The sequence below is a fragment of the Lepidochelys kempii genome, chromosome 1 (genome assembly GCF_965140285.1).
Source record: "Lepidochelys kempii isolate rLepKem1 chromosome 1, rLepKem1.hap1, whole genome shotgun sequence".
Lineage (NCBI taxonomy): Eukaryota > Metazoa > Chordata > Testudines > Cheloniidae > Lepidochelys > Lepidochelys kempii.
Genome location: NC_136380.1, coordinates 63,247,008 through 63,264,216, shown reverse-complemented (window position 1 = coordinate 63,264,216; position 17,209 = coordinate 63,247,008). Strand labels below are relative to the sequence as shown.

The 17,209-nt window shown below is 38.8% G+C and overlaps 1 protein-coding gene across 1 annotated transcript in view; it reads left to right on the top strand.

The window, feature by feature from the left end:
* The window catches only part of DGKH (diacylglycerol kinase eta), a 263,268-nt gene that overhangs the window by 222,598 nt on the left and 23,461 nt on the right, over nt 1–17,209 (top strand). Inside the window, exons 18-25 of the mRNA XM_078853169.1 lie at nt 2,316–2,450; nt 4,018–4,135; nt 4,915–5,025; nt 5,186–5,282; nt 8,262–8,369; nt 12,547–12,660; nt 12,947–13,081; nt 14,793–14,959. Coding sequence (XP_078709295.1) covers nt 2,316–2,450; nt 4,018–4,135; nt 4,915–5,025; nt 5,186–5,282; nt 8,262–8,369; nt 12,547–12,660; nt 12,947–13,081; nt 14,793–14,959 — 985 coding nt within the window. The remainder of the gene's footprint in view (nt 1–2,315; nt 2,451–4,017; nt 4,136–4,914; nt 5,026–5,185; nt 5,283–8,261; nt 8,370–12,546; nt 12,661–12,946; nt 13,082–14,792; nt 14,960–17,209) is intronic.

Here is a 17,209-nt window from a genome sequence, read left to right as displayed (position 1 = left end):
GGCCTCATGTTGACAGATAATCTGTCTCGAACTGTAGTCGGTTCTATGGTGTTTCCTCTTTCCGTTTGCCACAGCTCCTCCACTCCCTTCCTTTAAACACCAAGTAAAGACTTGCATTTATTCCCAGTTTTTAAAAAATGGGAAGTACTCTTACCCCTAATTATAGATTACTTGTTACCCCAACTATTAGAATGTTTCCCTTTCTCCTCCATTTTTCTTTAGTTTTATTAGGGCAGTTTTTATTAGATTTGTTTATAATTTATTATGAAATTATTATATAGCACTCCAAGAACTTTGGATGTGGGTTAGTGGCCTTATACATAATTCATATTACAGCAAATCTTTTAAACTTAGAATTAATTTTGCCTTTTTTTCCTTCTTAATTCTGCATTTTTTTTCAATGGGACATCCTATTACATTTATCAGAAATGAAGTGCAGTATTTAAGGTAATATTAAATTAGTGTTTTCCCTAATGAATTGAAGTGGAAGTTGGGAAGTCCAGAGGTCTTCTTCTATGTATCTCTGAGGATTTTCATTTGGGCTAATCACTTGAACTTCCTGCATCTGAGTTTCTCCATGAGTAAAATAAATAAAATAAATAAACAAATAAATGGGGATATTTCTGGTTATAGTCCGTGCTTAGGCTGACCCTTTTGAGATCCTTTTCCAGTTCCACGCACCCTTGCAAGGCATGATTGTGCCTCCACTTCTCTTTGGGGTGGATATCCATGATCCAATCACCCCCCTGATTGCCAGTTTGGATATCTAGCAGGCTCCATCGGCATGGCACCTATCAGAGTTTCCCTTCGGCAGCCTGTGGACAGTAATAATATGCAGTGACACAGAAGCAGTTTCTTTAAAACAAGTTGTGATTTATTTGCCAAAGGTGCACAGCACTCCAAGAAGCGGATTTAAAATAACACATCTATATGCTGACTGTCTTAACTACGCTTGGCATTCCTTCTCAGCCCCTCAGTAGACATGACTTAGCTGTGGTGTCCTGCAGTCTCTTGGGGACCAAGTTACATTGTGCTTTCAACAGACCCAGACTCTGTCAGTCTGTAGCAGCTGACAACCTTTTCTCCCCACTCCCTTTCTGCAGGGCAGATCTTTTAACAGATGTGTGTCTTTTGATCTCTAGATTCTCAGCCTTGGCAAAACAGCTACATCTTCACAGCTATATTCCTGGTTATTGTGTTTGAACATTTCCTGGGGTGCTTCTTATCTAGGGCATTATTTCATCTTTCCTGCTTGGTTTCTTTAACAACTCCTTTTGATCTAACTCCATAGCAAGTAACCCATCACAAGCAAACACACAGAGGGACACACAATATTCATACAAAACAATACAGATATTTGCCGGTTCTCCAGAGATCTCAAAGAGAGTTAATAGGTTAGATCAGGGGTTCTCAAACTGGAGGTTGGGACCCCTCAGGGGGGTCATGAGGTTATTACATGCGGGGGGTCGCGAGCTGTCAGCCTCCACCCCAAACCCCGCTTTGCCTTCAGCGTTTATAATGGTGTTAAATATATAAAGAAAAGGAGTACTTGTGGCACCTTAGAGACTAACCAATTTATTTGAGCATAAGCTTTCGTGAGCTACAGCTCACTTCATCGGATGCATACTGTGGAAGCTGCAGAAGATATTATATACACAGAGACCATGAAACAATACCTCCTCCCACCCCACTCTCCTGCTGGTAATAGCTTATCTAAAGTGATCACTCTCCTTATAATGTGTATGATAATCAAGTTGGGCCATTTCCAGCACAAATCCAGGTTTTCTCACCCTCCGCCCCCCCACACACAAACTTTGATTATCATACACATTGTAAGGAGAGTGATCACTTTAGATAAGCTATTACCAGCAGGAGAGTGGGGTGGGAGGAGGTATTGTTTCATGGTCTCTGTGTATATAATGTCTTCTGCAGTTTCCACAGTATGCATCCGATGAAGTGAGCTGTAGCTCACGAAAGCTTATGCTCAAATAAATTGGTTAGTCTCTAAGGTGCCACAAGTACTCCTTTTCTTTTTGCGAATACGGACGTACACGGCTGTTACTCTGAAACCTTAAATATATAAAAAATTGTTTTTAATGTATAAGGGGGGGTCGCGCTCAGAGGCTTGCAATGTGAAAAGGGTTACCAGTGCAAAAGTCTGAGAACCCTTGGGTTAGATTAATAGTTCATGCTTATACAATATGTTGAGGCTCTGAACCTTAGATAAGAACATATGCAATTGTATCTACAATTCGTGTGTGAGTGTATATTTTGTTCTAACTTTGTTATTTCTTCTTCTTCTTTTTTTGGCATAGTTAAAACTGCACCAAAATCTCCAGATCGACATACAAGTCGGGGCATCCCCTCTCATACTGGCTCTTTCTCTGCCCCAGCTGTGGCAGCCAGCAAAGAAAACCTCCCTGTACTTAACACCAGGATAATCTGCCCAGGTAATGATAATTCTGAACTCTATTAGTCCTTTCAGTATCATGCTATATGCCACAATTAGTTGTTAAATAATAATACATTGCACTTACATAGTGTCTTCCACCCAGAGATGTCAAAGACTTTACAAAAATGAGTCAATTTATACACATAACCTCTTTGTGTGGTACAATTGAGAAAGTATGTTAATTGAAAATGCTTCTGGTCACTGTCCTGAGCACCAGATATATTGCAAAAGCATTGCACTTGGTTTGGGAATGAGGAGCAGAAATGGGAGGGCTGTGTTCATTGTCCATTACTGACTGATTAGTGGAGTCAAAGGAACCTTGATCCCCTAGTGGATGAAGGCTATGCTAGCCTACTAAGAGACTAAGGGCCAGAGTTCGGTAAGAAATGATCTTTTGACTGAATTAAATGCAAGGGGACATACCTGTCAGTAAAAATATCATAAATTAAACTGTAAAAAGGTACTTTGCAACAATAGCAGTTAGGAAATCTGTACACATCCCAAATTAAAAATGTATACCAGAAAGCATTGCTAAAACACTGGCTTAATGAACTTTCATTATCAATATTAACAACATAGGTTGAAACTAAGCATGTATTGTTTGTAGATCACTTTAACTAAAAGCTTTTGAAAGCAAATTTCTATCTGCATTAATTAAACACAGCTGTGCATGTTACTTTGATATTAGCCAAAATGGGCATGGCAGGGTTGCCAACTTTCCAGTAGGCAAAACTAATCAGGCTCTGTCTTCCTTATTTATTTTCATTTAACTTGTATTTCTGTTTTTACATCTGTCTGTCTCTCTCTCTCTTTCCTCCCCATTCCTCTTCTTTCCAGCACTGTCTTTCTGTTCTCTATTCCCCTTGCCCTCATTTTCCACCCATACTTGTTTGTTCTGTCTCTTTGTCCTTCTCTCACTTGACTTCAACCCCTTCCTCCCTGTCTAAGAGATCAAAGTGCTGGCTTTACACATTTTGCAGGGAAGTTCTCTTGTGTAAAAGGGTGGCAAGGGAAGAACTCCCTATTGAACATACATTTATCAAGCCGAATTAAGGAGTTAAGCATTTCTCAAAGATTCTAAATGTGATGACAGGCTGCATGAACAATGATCCTGCTCTGGAAGCCTGCGCGCCTCCCCATCCCCAACTCCTCCCAAAACCAACCCGAAGTAATGAAATAGTTTGGAGACTGGGTGACTGGACTAAGAGATGAAAAATATGGTAACCTTCAGTGGCATTAGGTGAGCCAGTTAATTACTGTGCAACCTGTCACCTCCGGAGTCTTGGATTGAAATCGTGACGTTTTTCTCCAGTGCTGGACAGTGAACCACCACAGAATTCAACTCAGTTGGCTTTCTGCTCAAGAGAGGCCAAGTCTGGAAGAACGAGGTAATGTAGGTAGAACTGAGGTGCAGTAGCAGAGCTGTCTGAGAAAGCGCACTTCCTGTCCATCCTGTGCTTGGCTATAGACAATACTATCTCTCAGGATTACATGAGTTACATTAAAAAAATATTGCTGTGACTCTGTTTTTTAATATTGTTTTGTTTCTGTGTTTTCTCCTTCAGGTTTAAGAGCTGGATTAGCTGCCTCAATTGCGGGGAGTTCTATTATCAGCAAAATGTTACTAGCAAACATTGATCCATTTGGTGCTACCCCATTTATTGACCCTGATCCAGATTCACTGTAAGAAAATCTCCTTGTTTTCTCAAATTGACTGTGTTGAGGTTCAGTCTTTTTTCCTTAATCATTTCTTTAGGAAATTGTACTTTGTAATTACTAGAATGAATAACGCAAGCCTTAAAGCACAATTTTTATAGATAATAATGCTCAATAAATTCAAAGAGCCAGATGGTGTATTTTAGGCAGAGGCCCTGAGTTAAAAGCAATGCAGAGTCGCATTGCTACAGCAGGATCACTGGAAGGCGTTGTGGCCAGTGGAGCTCCTTGATACACACATGAAGCATGTTCTCTCTTCACCTTAGGAGCATGCAACTTCCTCCATCGTGGGCAAGCTCCTCTAGGTAGGGTTGGGGAGGTAAAGCCCTGTCTCTTCTCTGACCCTTTTGAGGTGACTTACACTCCATGGTCCCTGTGACTGCTATAGAGCAGAAGGATGGTCCAGTGGTTATGGCACCAGCCTAGGACTTGGGAGATCTGGGCTCAATTTCCTGCTCCATCACCGACTTCCTGTGTGCCTCAGTTTGCCATCTGTAAAATAGGGATAATAGCACTTCCCTGTCTTCCAGGGGTGTTGAGAGTTTAAATACATTAAAGTTTGTGAGGTGTTCATATACTGAGTGATGGGGCCATATCAGTATCTAAGATCAATCAATCAAATGTTTTGCACCCTGCCTCGGTCATGGTCCTGTGCTAGGGCCAGCCACAATCTAGCTCAAAGCTCTAAAGTAATTGTTCAGATAACTTCATAACTGGATAATTACGTATATGTATTCTTTTCACAGGGAAGGATATTCAGAAAAATGTGTCATGAACAACTACTTTGGAATTGGATTAGATGCAAAAATTTCATTAGAATTTAATAACAAGCGAGAGGAACACCCTGAAAAGTGCCGGTAATGGAGTTCTTAGTGATAAAGCAGAGAAGTTTAATTTTTTTAATGTTGTTATTCTGTTTGCTTTATTTTATATCCTTAACTTTTGCCTCTTTCCACAGCTTTGGTACATAACAAATTGCATGCTTCAGTATATGAATTTTTATTTACTTATTTCCAGAAGCCGGACAAAGAACATGATGTGGTATGGGGTGCTTGGTACCAAAGAATTACTGCAAAGGACCTATAAGAACTTAGAACAAAAAGTTCAGCTTGAGGTAATATTTATTTTATTTACAGATTCAATGAGTTTTTGCCATTAAAATTTACAGTGCAGAACATGGGGATTATCTTGAAATATCTCACTTGTTTTTTACCTAAGTTAGGTGAAACTATGAAAAATCTGTCCCTCATAAATGTAGTCTGTGAAATGCCGTGGATGAGAAGTTCATCACAATGTGAATCCTTGGACACACAATAAGTATTCTGAAATCTGCAAAAGTATGGCGTCCAATGTTTCTGAATAACTTTTATCATTGTCACTCCTATTATTTTTTTGTATAATTAAAGAGACAGTAGACTCTAAGTGATCTGTTTTCTCAATATGCAACTCCCACTGACACCAATAAGAGGTTTTGGGGACACATTGAATGGAGAATAGATCTCAAGAACAACAATAAAAACATATATACGTTATGGAAAAAAAGATCATTAATCCTATCACGTTGGTTTAACCTGTATGGAAACTGACTAAATGTCTATACAAAGTACATAATAAACATCTTGGAAAAGAAGGCTTAAGAATAATTAAAAATGACTTCATGATAAATGACAGATGAATGTAGTACATAAAGAATTTAGTACATAAAGAACTGGGGCATTTAGAGAGACTTTCCTAATTCCAATATTGAGGGAGCTGTGTAGAAGTTGCAAGATATTGTGTCTTGCCACAACACAGATACATGTATAAATCAATTCAATCTGGCTAGTTCCTACTCTAGTTCTAAAACCAAATTTAAGCCTTTTTCAAAATACTGGGAACTTGAAAACATTAATGCTTAACAAGTTCAGATATGTAGCAAGAGATTAGCCGTGATATAAGTCTGGGAAATTGTTATGTAAGTTTTCTTCCAAAGCGTGATGGGGAAGGAAAGAACATGCATTGTCTTTTTCTTTGTGTTAAATATTTTATCTGGAAGTTCGTTTTATTTATATGAAGATACCTGTTAACCTGAGGGCGTAATTTTAATTTATTATAACTCTTTCTCTTGAGTGCACTTTAGAAGGTTTAGTCTTATAGAAGAAAGTTTCCATTATCGAAGGATTCAGCAATTATCTAGAAATTGTGCTGTAGTTAGTGAGATGATGATAGGAAAGAACATTATGTATGCTCCAGGTGGATTTCTAATTTAAGAACCTGCAAATGTAACATTTCTTTTGAATAAAATATATTTTAGCATTCAAATCTGACCTTTTCATAATTATTTCTTAATATTTTTGGAAGTAAAAAAGTCAGTGGAAGCTTCATATTTAGTATTGTCTTACAAAATGATCTGTGTTATGTGCAGTAATAAAATACACAGCATTGAAGAGTGAAATAAAATTAGTCATTTTCAAAAGATAGAACTAATCATATACTATAACTCACAGGTGGCAGTCACATCTATTAATTTCATGCCATACTTTGGATATTGTTATATTTTAAGTTTTTATATTGCTGCTAAGGTGGAATAATATGAAACCAGAGATCACAGGTGCTACTAAGCATATTTCTAATACATTTTGAGCCACTTTTTCAGAAGTGGGTTCAATATGTTGTATTTCCAAAACTGTTCTCTCACTGACTCCAGGGTTACTTTTCAGCAGCAGCCAGAGTTGTTTAAGTATTTTAGGTGATAGGGGATGTAGAAAGAGGGACTACTCCAGAGACTCTTTCCATGTTTGGAATTTCATGAGTATCTTCTGACTGGCTGTTTTTCTGTAAATTGTCAGAAGTAGACAATGCAGAGTACAGGGGAAATGGTGAAAGAAGTCTTTTCATCTTGGGATAGCAAATGGGCATGAACAGTTCAGGGCACTGAGGCAAATACAGAAGTGAAGCCAAGCATATAAGCACTAATTGGACTTTTGGTTAACTCCACCTTTCTCATTGTGCTTGTTCGTTAAATCCTTTCCCTCCATCTTTCACTGTTTGTCTGATTATATCCTAAGTATTTCAGAGTAGGAAACAGTCTTCTTGCATATTTAGGAAAGGATCTAGCATGCTTTGGATGCTAGATCCTAATAATAATAGTTTAGCAATACTATGAATACCTCTGCAGGGTGAGATTCTAATTATCCAGTGGGTTAATTATGCCTTTTTTGAAATAATGAGAGGGGAAGGTGGCAGCATCCAATGAAATCTCATGTTTAAAGTGAAATCTCACAATAAGTACTTTTTCTCATTTTTCATAGCAATTTTTTTCTAGATTTTATCCCAGAGTTAACAAGTAGATATGCTGCAATGGCTTCTGTCATTATGTGGTTGACAAATGGAATGCTACACTGTATTAGTTTATTTAAGAAAGTAGTATTTCTCTTTTTATATATTCTTACATAGCTTTTTACATTTTATTAACATTTTATACATTGTTTAAACATTAATTTAATAATTTTTCATTTTATATTTATGCTTATAATATTTTGTATGCTCATTTGACCTCTTTGCGCTGCAGTAGTATAGTTATTTTTCCAGTGATGAGATCTAAATTGCAACTAAAAGATGCTATCTGCTGTTGGTAGTATTTCTGGTTAGAAGAGAGTAGACATGCTGGACCATATGCACCAAGATCAGTCCTGCTAGCCCAGTATCCTGTCATTGGCAGCAGCCAGCTCCATATGCTTCAGGAGAAGATGCAAAAAACCTCCAAATTCCTAGTAGTTAGAGATTGACATATAAATGCAGGAAGTTACTGCTGGGAACTTGAGCAAATTTCTATGAAGGGACAGAGAGAGTTACCTTTTGACGCTGTTGCAGATATTTGTAGCTCAAATATTTTGTAGTGTAAGAAGAAAAATATTGATTAGTGTGTGAAGAATAGATTTATGTAGAGCTACTTCCCAGCCTAGGGAAAATAGACTCATATAGAGCTACTAATGCAATATTGACTTTAGCTTCCATTGCTGGCTCTGTTGAAATGCTTTGTGAATTAGAAATGGTTGATTACTTTATCAGGTCATTTGTTTTACATTCTCACATAGGTTTTTATGCATTACAGTGTGATGGACAATACATCCCCCTCCCCAGTCTTCAAGGCATAGCTGTGCTAAACATTCCAAGCTATGCTGGTGGGACTAATTTCTGGGGTGGAACCAAAGAGGACGATGTAAGTAACATTAAAGAAAAGTAACCCTTTGAAGCAAAATTTACAAAAAGCACTTTGTACTATTGTTGTTCTCATTTAATTGTAATAGTACTGGTATATAGTTTGGATAACTATCAGGAAGCTGTTGTTCTGTAAGGTGATTTCAGTTTAGAAATATGTGCGCTCTTGCATTAAGTTTTTCCATTTTTACTGAAAATATGTCACTTTGATTTTCATTTATTTTTTCTTTCCTTTCCTTTCCCCTTAAAGTCACCAAAATTTCCAAATAGGGCTCAATACTCAAAGAATATATGGCTATAAAGATGAAATTTTTAGCCATGACTCGTTTTCAAACAATGATGAATGATAGCAATTCCTCTCCTCTTTTATGTACTAGTTTATGATCTGCTATAATCAAGGTTTCCCAGTGCACGCACTTTGTGTGCTATATCCAACAGAAAAGGAAGCTGGCCAGCTGCATCATTGCCACAGCTTATATCTTCATTTTACTCCTATTCTTTAAAAAGCTGTAGGTGGATTGGTGAATCTTAAAATGGGGACTGAGAATAAATTAACTAAGGAGAGGATTAAAAATTGTAGAATCCTTTAATTACCTTTTTCTGTGTCTATATCTTGTATATATTGTTGCCAGTAAGCTTATGGACTGATCCAAAATGGTCCTTTTTTTTTCTTGACAGACCTTATACTGCACAGACACTTCACTACATACGCTACTGTTTCACTGCTTTGAGGGTATGCCAGATGGGATTCTTACTGTTGAAGTGTACTTTATGCACAAAAGATCTAGTATGATTGCTGTGGGATTACCATAATTTTTAATTTCCTGATTTAGTGTGTGTGAAGTCTGAATCACAGCATTGCTTTGACATGGTTTTGTACATTTAATTATCATGTAAAATTAGATTTATTAGTAAGATTGTGTTTTAACATAGACTATCCCTTACATTTTCCCTGAAGTGCTTAACTTTCTTACTGTTCACAATCCCACACCCTTTTCCCCCACCCTTCTTCATCAAAAACATTATTTCATATTCTTTGGAGTCTTTTTCCTATTCATACTACATGTCTTTTGAGCATGGCAGTCAGCTCAAGCTGCATTTGAGTGAAGATATCAAGCATTTTGGTGGCCTCCATATTCACATTTGCAGCATGGAAGTTTCCCTAACATTCATCTAGGTTACGTTCGGGAATTTCTGCTTTTATCCCCAGAGGGTCGAGAAAGAGAGGAAACTGTTCTAGCAATCATATTTGTATGCAACACACATGTATGTTTGGGAGCAATATTTTTGCTACTCATAATCAAACGTCAAAAAGGTGACATTTATTCTGTGGGAGGTTAGGTGCACAACTCACTGCTCTTCGTGCTGTCTCAGGTGACTGATCAACAGAGCAATACTAGTTGTAGTCTTTGAGAGGTTGCTGGTTCTGCTTATCTGGACAGAAGAAAGTCATCATCTTGACAGCAATGTCTATTCCTAAAATATTGCTCAGTGAGCCTGGCGGGGTTTGCCACAACACTCTTACTGAATTTTGTATATGCGGAGTTATCCCAGGGAGTTTGTTAGTTTGGAAAGAACAGGGAGATTAGAAATAGAACCCAGGGGGAAAAAGGGGATATGCTAATCTTTGAATTTGATTTCTTAGAAGACTGTTATTTCTTTTTTGTTGTTGAAAAAAAGCATGCACAGAAATTCTATGCAAGTAAATTATACATGCAGAGAAACCAGAATATAACAACACCCATCCCTGCACTAAAGATAAAACACAAGCTAAATGGGCTTTTGTAAGCAAGCAAGGGGAATGGAATTCATCCCAACTTGTGAGTAGGCTGTAATCCAGTCCCTGGGAGGATGGAAAAGTGGTATCCTGGAGTAATTTCAGATCCACTGGTTACAAGCAAAGTTTAAACCTTCTAAATGCAGGGGCATGCCATCTGTGTTACACTATGCAGGCATTGAATGCCTCAGAATTCAAATATGGTCCAAAAAGTCAGGTGACACTGCATGGAGGATGCCATTTTGTGGAATGTCACTAAGAAGGCCTGGGGCTTAGATCAGTGTTTATGTCACACTCCCCTTCAGTACCAGGCCCAAGCTTGGGAACCTAATGATCCAACCAGCAGACCACATTCAGTGATGAGTTCTGGTCATGTGCTACCTGAGGCATGTTGTGCTTATGCTAAGAAGGAGACTAAAAAGGCATGCAAGCACAGAATTGAATACCCAACATTTTCATGGGTATTTGCCATTATGTAAGTAAAGAAGGGAACATCTCTCTTTGCATGACTCAGTGAGTCAATAATTATTAATGAGACATCATGCCTTGGTACATTTCTGGCAGATCATTAGATTAACTGCGCTGTAGAGGTTTTAACAAACTGTACTTTTGGCCCTATCAGCTTTTCATCAACAAAAAGAACGTATGGAGTAAAACAACATAAACAACCAATACAATGCCTACAAATCTCACAAGACAAGCCGGAAACACCTAGCAGCCTGTATCCTGGATTTGACAGCTGCTTTCAACTACCTAAAAGGGGGTTCCAAAGATGATGGATATAGACTGTTCTCAGTGGTAGCAGATGATAGAACGAGAAGTAGTGGTCTCAAGTTGCAGTGGGGGAGTTTTAGGTTGGATATTAGGAAAAACTTTTTCACTAGGAGGGTGGTGAAACACTGGAATGGGTTACCTAGGGAGGTGGTGGAATCTCCTTCCTTAGAGGTTTCTAAAGTCAGGCTTGACAAAGCCTGGCTGGGATGATTTAGTTGAGGATTGGTCCTGCTTTGAGCAGGGGATTGGACTAGATGACCTCCTGAGGTCCCTTCCAACCCTGTCATTCTATGATCCAGTTTGGAACTTTTGTACAAGTTCGCACTGATCTTCAGTTGGATAAGCAATGGACAATTTATCTAGTCACCACCTATCAATTTAAATTTAAAAGGGAAAAAACAGAAACAAGACAGACTCATCCAGTTAAAGAGGAATCCAAAAAATTCACCAAATTAGTAAGTGTTAAAAAACATAAACAAAGTATCACATTAAATTATTCAGTATCTCCAAAAGATTGTTTCTTCAGTTAATTCATCGTATTTAATATCTGAATTTTTCTTTTAAAAAGTGGTAGGCTGGTCTGAATCATAGAGAAGAAAAGTTAAACCATCATAGATAATTGTTCCATGCTTTGAAACAGCATAATCATTTCATCTCTGCTTTTTAAAGAATAATTTCAGGGATGAAAGAAATGCTTTCATTTTTTTCTTAAAGGCAAATAAGCTGAAGCTGGATATATCAAAAGTTACTTGAAATAGAAAAGGAAGGAGAAGCACCTGGGAAAGAATAATCTTTTTGTTCTATTTCGTGTAAGACATTTGCATGCTCTTGATGATGAGGGTCATATAATATCCTAGAGAGAGAGAGACTTTATTTTAGGGAACTGCCAAGCTAACTTACAAAATCTGCTTTCAATGTTAGGTCCTGGTCCTGCAAACGCTTACTCATGTGCTTAACTTTTATGCTCTGTGATTAGTCCAATTGAAGTCAACGGACACGTACTTAAATACATGCTGGATTGGGGCATTATTCTGATACAAAAACAGAATGTTCAAGTAAAGTTTTCATTATTAAAACAGGTGAATTTTATGCTATAAAATGAGATTCTTCTTCAGCATTAAATGAAGTGGCATTGACACTTCATTTACTCGTATAGATTTTGAAGATGGTCTAAAGAGAATTCTGGACAAAGAAAGATAAACACTTTTGAGCTCTGTTAAAGTAAATAAATGTCCTTCTTAATTACTCTTGGACTTCAGAAATATTGACCAGGTGAAGATTAGCGTAGTAATGTTTGCCACATTAATCTTCAGTTGACTAACACTTCATTTAAACCTGCCATTTAAAACCTGTGCATTTAAACCTGCCACCAACCCTATATATGGATAATATACTGTGGCCATTATAATCACCCTTGTTATGACAGTCCTTTGCTGTGTTCAAGTGATGGTATAATTTATATATACTTGAATCTAGAATTTTATTTTTCAAATACATTAGTTCTACTATTTAAATACCTAACGTGTGTTTGGAATTGCATCAGACACAAAAGGAGACAGAATCCCTGCACTGTGTAGATTGCAGTAAGAGTTTAGAGTCTAATATTGATATTTTCTTTTCCTCTCAGATATTTGGAGCACCATCATTTGATGACAAAATCTTAGAAGTTGTTGCGGTATTTGGCAGCATGCAGATGGCAGTTTCAAGAGTCATCAAATTGCAGCACCACAGAATAGCTCAGGTATGTGTCTTGTTGGAAAGCAACCAAGATAGCTGGCATGCTGGGAGGCTGCAGAGAAAAGAGGTAGTCTAGACAACTACTGCATTATACATTAATAAAATGTTGACTTTGTTTTAATTGTAACGGGTAACAAGTCATCATAAATGATTAATGAAATACAACAGTGTTTCACCCTCAAGACAAACCTGGATAGAAGCCACAGCTCCTAACAACCAGTCTAATGCAGGTGGACTGTCAATTTCATTAATATATTACTCTGTGAAATAACATGTTTACTCTCTTTCAGTGTCGGTCAGTAAAGATCACCATACTTGGAGATGAAGGGGTTCCAGTGCAAGTAGACGGAGAGGCATGGATCCAGCCTCCAGGAGTTATTAAAATTGTGCATAAAAACAGAGCTCAGATGCTAACACGAGACAGAGTAAGTTACAGAAAGCATTTTATCTTTTATATGGGATGCTTCATTAGTGCCATTATTATAACAACTTGGTTCAGTTATAAAAAGAGAAAATAGCTTATGAAATAATAAATAAAAGGTTGGTACAGATATGTTCTTGTACACAAATAGCTTAACTCTCATCTTTTTTTGATAAGATGAAATCCTCAAACTTCCAGGAGGAAACGTTCTGATTATCTGTCTTTGCCTGTAGTACTATGTATACTTTTGTATAAACATAAAAGAGAATTAGTGACTATAATGTACTTTCTCTTTCAGACACTAGCTTTGTACTTTATCATGGAAGTTTTAGTTGGAGTTGGAGTTGAAGTTTTAAATTGGAAGTTTTAGTTGCAATTACGTACGTAGTAAGGTATACAACGTGCCTCCTTCATGACTGCCACAGCAAGATTGCATGCCCTGCCAAATAGTAACAGAACCTATTTCAAACCAGTTCGCCTCTTGGGGGCATGTGCGCTATTCTAGCACTCTAGAATCAAGGGTGTAAACCAGAGGTGGGCAAACTTTCTGGCTCAGGGGCCACATCTGCGTGGGGAAATTGTATGTAGGGCCCTGAATGTAGGACTGGGAAGGGGTTTGAGGTGTAGGAGGCAGTGCGGGGTGCAGCAGGGGTCTCAGGCAGGGGGTTGGGTGCAGGAGGGGGTGCGGAGTGTGGGAGGGGTCTCAGGCAGGGGGTTGGGGTGCAGGGTGCAGGAAGGTTTCAGGGTGCAGGCTCTGGCCCAGCACCGTTTACCTCGAGCGGCTCCGGGGTGGCAGAAGCACGCAGTGGGGCTAAGGCAAGCTCCCTGTCTGCCCTGGCCCCACTCCACTCCTGGAAGTGGCCAGCATGTCCGGCAGTGGCTCGTGGGGTGGGGTAGGCGGCTCTGCTGTGTGCTGCCCTCGCCTATAGGTACCAACCCTGAAGCTCCCATTGGCCACGGTTCCCCATTCCCGGCCAATGGGAGCTGCGGGGGGCGGTGCCTGCAGGCAAGGGCAGCACATGGAGACCTCCCACCCTCCTCCCCACCCCCCAGGGGCTGCAGGGACATGGTGCGGCCACTTCCGGGAGCCACGCAGGGCTAGGGCAGGCAGGGAGCCTGCCTTAGTCCCGCTGCGCCACAGGGCTAGCAATCCTGCAGGACGGATTGAAAGCCCTGACGGGCTGAATCCAGCCCGTAGGACGTAGTTTGCCCTCCCCGGGGTAAACACTCTCAACTTCCCCATAGTTCCTCAGTCCGTTGGCCTGAGTGGATGCTAAATTCAGTCCTCTCCCTGCATCATGGCTTGTGTTATGGTAGCTGTTTTGTTGTTTAAAGAAAGTTTGTTAGGGCATTTTTTTTTCCTTGTTTTCATGTTTGGACTCTGCATGACTGTTAGATTCCCACTGTGCTCAGCAGAAGGTTCAGAACATCTTGTCCTGACAAAGTATGCCTACAGTAATGTGTTCATGTAAATGTGTCTCTAACTAACAGCATATTTTACAGAGGACAGGGAGAGAGAGGTTACTCACAGAAGTAACTGTTGTTCTTTGAATTTAGTTTTAAAGTACTTTAGTTTTAAAGTAATTTCAAACACCATTTACATTGTGGAGTATTTGTAATATTTATGTAAAATGATGTACCAATCTGTGTGCCTAATAAGCTTAATTAAAAAACTGCAAGTACTGTCAGCTAATGTAGCATACCATTTTCATCAGGCTTTTGAAAATACCCTAAAGTCTTGGGAAGACAAACAGAAGTATGATTCCTGCAAACCTGTCCTCCGATCTCACTTGTACCCTCAACAGGCTGTTGAGTTGGCTACGGAAGAAGAAGTTGCACAGATCCAGCTGTGTTCACAAGCCGCAGAAGAACTTATTACCAGGTACAGTAGAACAAATGGGTTTAATGGAATAGTAGCATACTCCCCACGGTAAAATTATTTATAAAACTGAGGGTATTTCTATATTCTGACTGAAGATTTATTATCACAGTATCAGTATTTTTAAAAGTCTATTTTATATAGTATAGCACAGTGGTTTTCAAAGCCGGTCTGCCGCTTGTTCAGAGAGAGCCTCTGGTGGGCCGGGCCGCTTTGTTTACCTGCTGCGTCCGCAGGTTCGGCCTATCGCGCCTCCCACTGGCTGAAGTTCGCCGCTCCAGGCCAGTGGGGCCTGTGGAAAGTGATGCGGGCCAAGGGATGTGCTGGCCGCCCTTCCCGCAGCCCCCATTGGCCTGGAGCGGCAAATCGCAGCCAGTGGGAGCCGTGATCGGCTGAACCTGCAGACGCGGCCGGTAAACAAACGAGCCCGGCCCGCCAGGGGCTTTCCCTGAACAAGTGGCGGACCATCTTTGAGAACCACTGCTATAGCAGATCAGCAAATATTGTTTTCTCCCATGAAAATTTTTGACTTTGTGTTGATAAATCAAACATTTTCTGCCAAAAACTGAATGTTTTCAGTGTTTGTCCAGAGAGTTTTTGATGAAAACTCAGCAGTTTTGCAGAAAGCAGACACGTTTCAGAAAAATACTAGTGTAGTCGAAAATATAATTTTACGTCAAAAAACAATTTTGACCAAAAATTGTTAATTTGGGCCTGTTGCATACATAAAACAATACACACTTATTTTATTTTCTGATAATCAAAGTAGGTTTAGCCATATAACTTCTTCTTCAAATATCACTGTTTTAAACTCATAGCTGTACCATTTCTCAGAGATAGAAAGTACAATAAAAAGTGGTACTCATCTCTTTTCTTTCTTTGGACTAGATGACATCATAAGAACATAGCTTTAATATACAAACCCAATAGTTATCTAGTGGGTAACTGTGTTAAAATTAATGAGAGAGAGGTAACAAGTGATGGTTGATTTTCTTTTTTGGTGGTTTGAGTTCTGTAGATTCCGCATCATAGCGTTGCTCTTTTAAGACTTCTAAAAGCATGCTCCACACCTTGTCCCTCTCAGATTTTAGATGCACTTCAGATTCTTAAACCTTGGGTTGAGTGCTATAGCTATTTTTAGAAATCTCACATCGGTACCTTTTTTGCGTTTTGTCAAACCTGCTGTGAAAGTGTTCTTAAAACGAACATGTGCTAGGTCATCATCCGAGATTGCTATAACATGAAATATATGCAGAATGCAGGTAAAACCGAGCAGGAGACATACAGTTCTCCCCTCAAGGAGTACAGTCACACATTTCATTGTTATTTTTAACAAGCATCATCACATGGAAGCATGTCCTCTGGAATGGTGGCCGAAGCATGGAAGGGGCAAACGACATATGTGGCATGTAAATACCTTGCAACATCGACTACAAAAGTGCCATGCAAATGCCTGTTCTCACTTTCAGGTGACATTGTAAATAAGAAGCAGGCAGCAGTATCTCCCGTCAATGTAAACAAACTTGTTTGTCTTAGAGATTGGCAGAATAAGAAGTAGGACTGACAGGTTTCAGAGTAACAGCCGTGTTAGTCTGTATTCGCAAAAAGAAAAGGAGTACTTGTGGCACCTTAGAGACTAACCAATTTATTTGAACATTAGCTTTCGTGAGCTACAGCGTATTTTCCACAGTATGCATCCGATGAAGTGAGCTGTCGCTCACGAAAGCTTACGCTCAAATAAATTGGTTAGTCTCTAAGGTGCCACAAGTACTCCTTTTCTTTTTAAGTAGGACTGAGTGGACTTGTAGGCTCTAAAGTTTTACACTGTTTTGTTTTTAAGTGCAGTTATGTAACCAAAAAAAAAATCTGCAATTATAAGTTACACTTTCACGATAAAGAGACTGCACTTCCGCACTTGTATGAAGTGAATTGAAAAATACTATTTCTTTTGTTTATCCTTTTTTCAGTGCATATATTTGTAATAACAAATATTAATATAAAGTGAGAACTGTGCACCTTGTATTCTGTGTTATAATTGAAATCAATATTGAAAATGTGAAAAACATCCAAAAATATTTAATAAATTTCAATTATTTAAAAATATTTAATAAATTTCAAAATTTCAATTGGTTTTCTATTGTTATAAGTGCGATTAATCACAATTAATTTTTTTAACCGTGATTACTTTTTTTAGTTAATCTCATGAGTTAACTGCGATTAATTGACAGCCCTAAGAATAAGTGATACATTAAA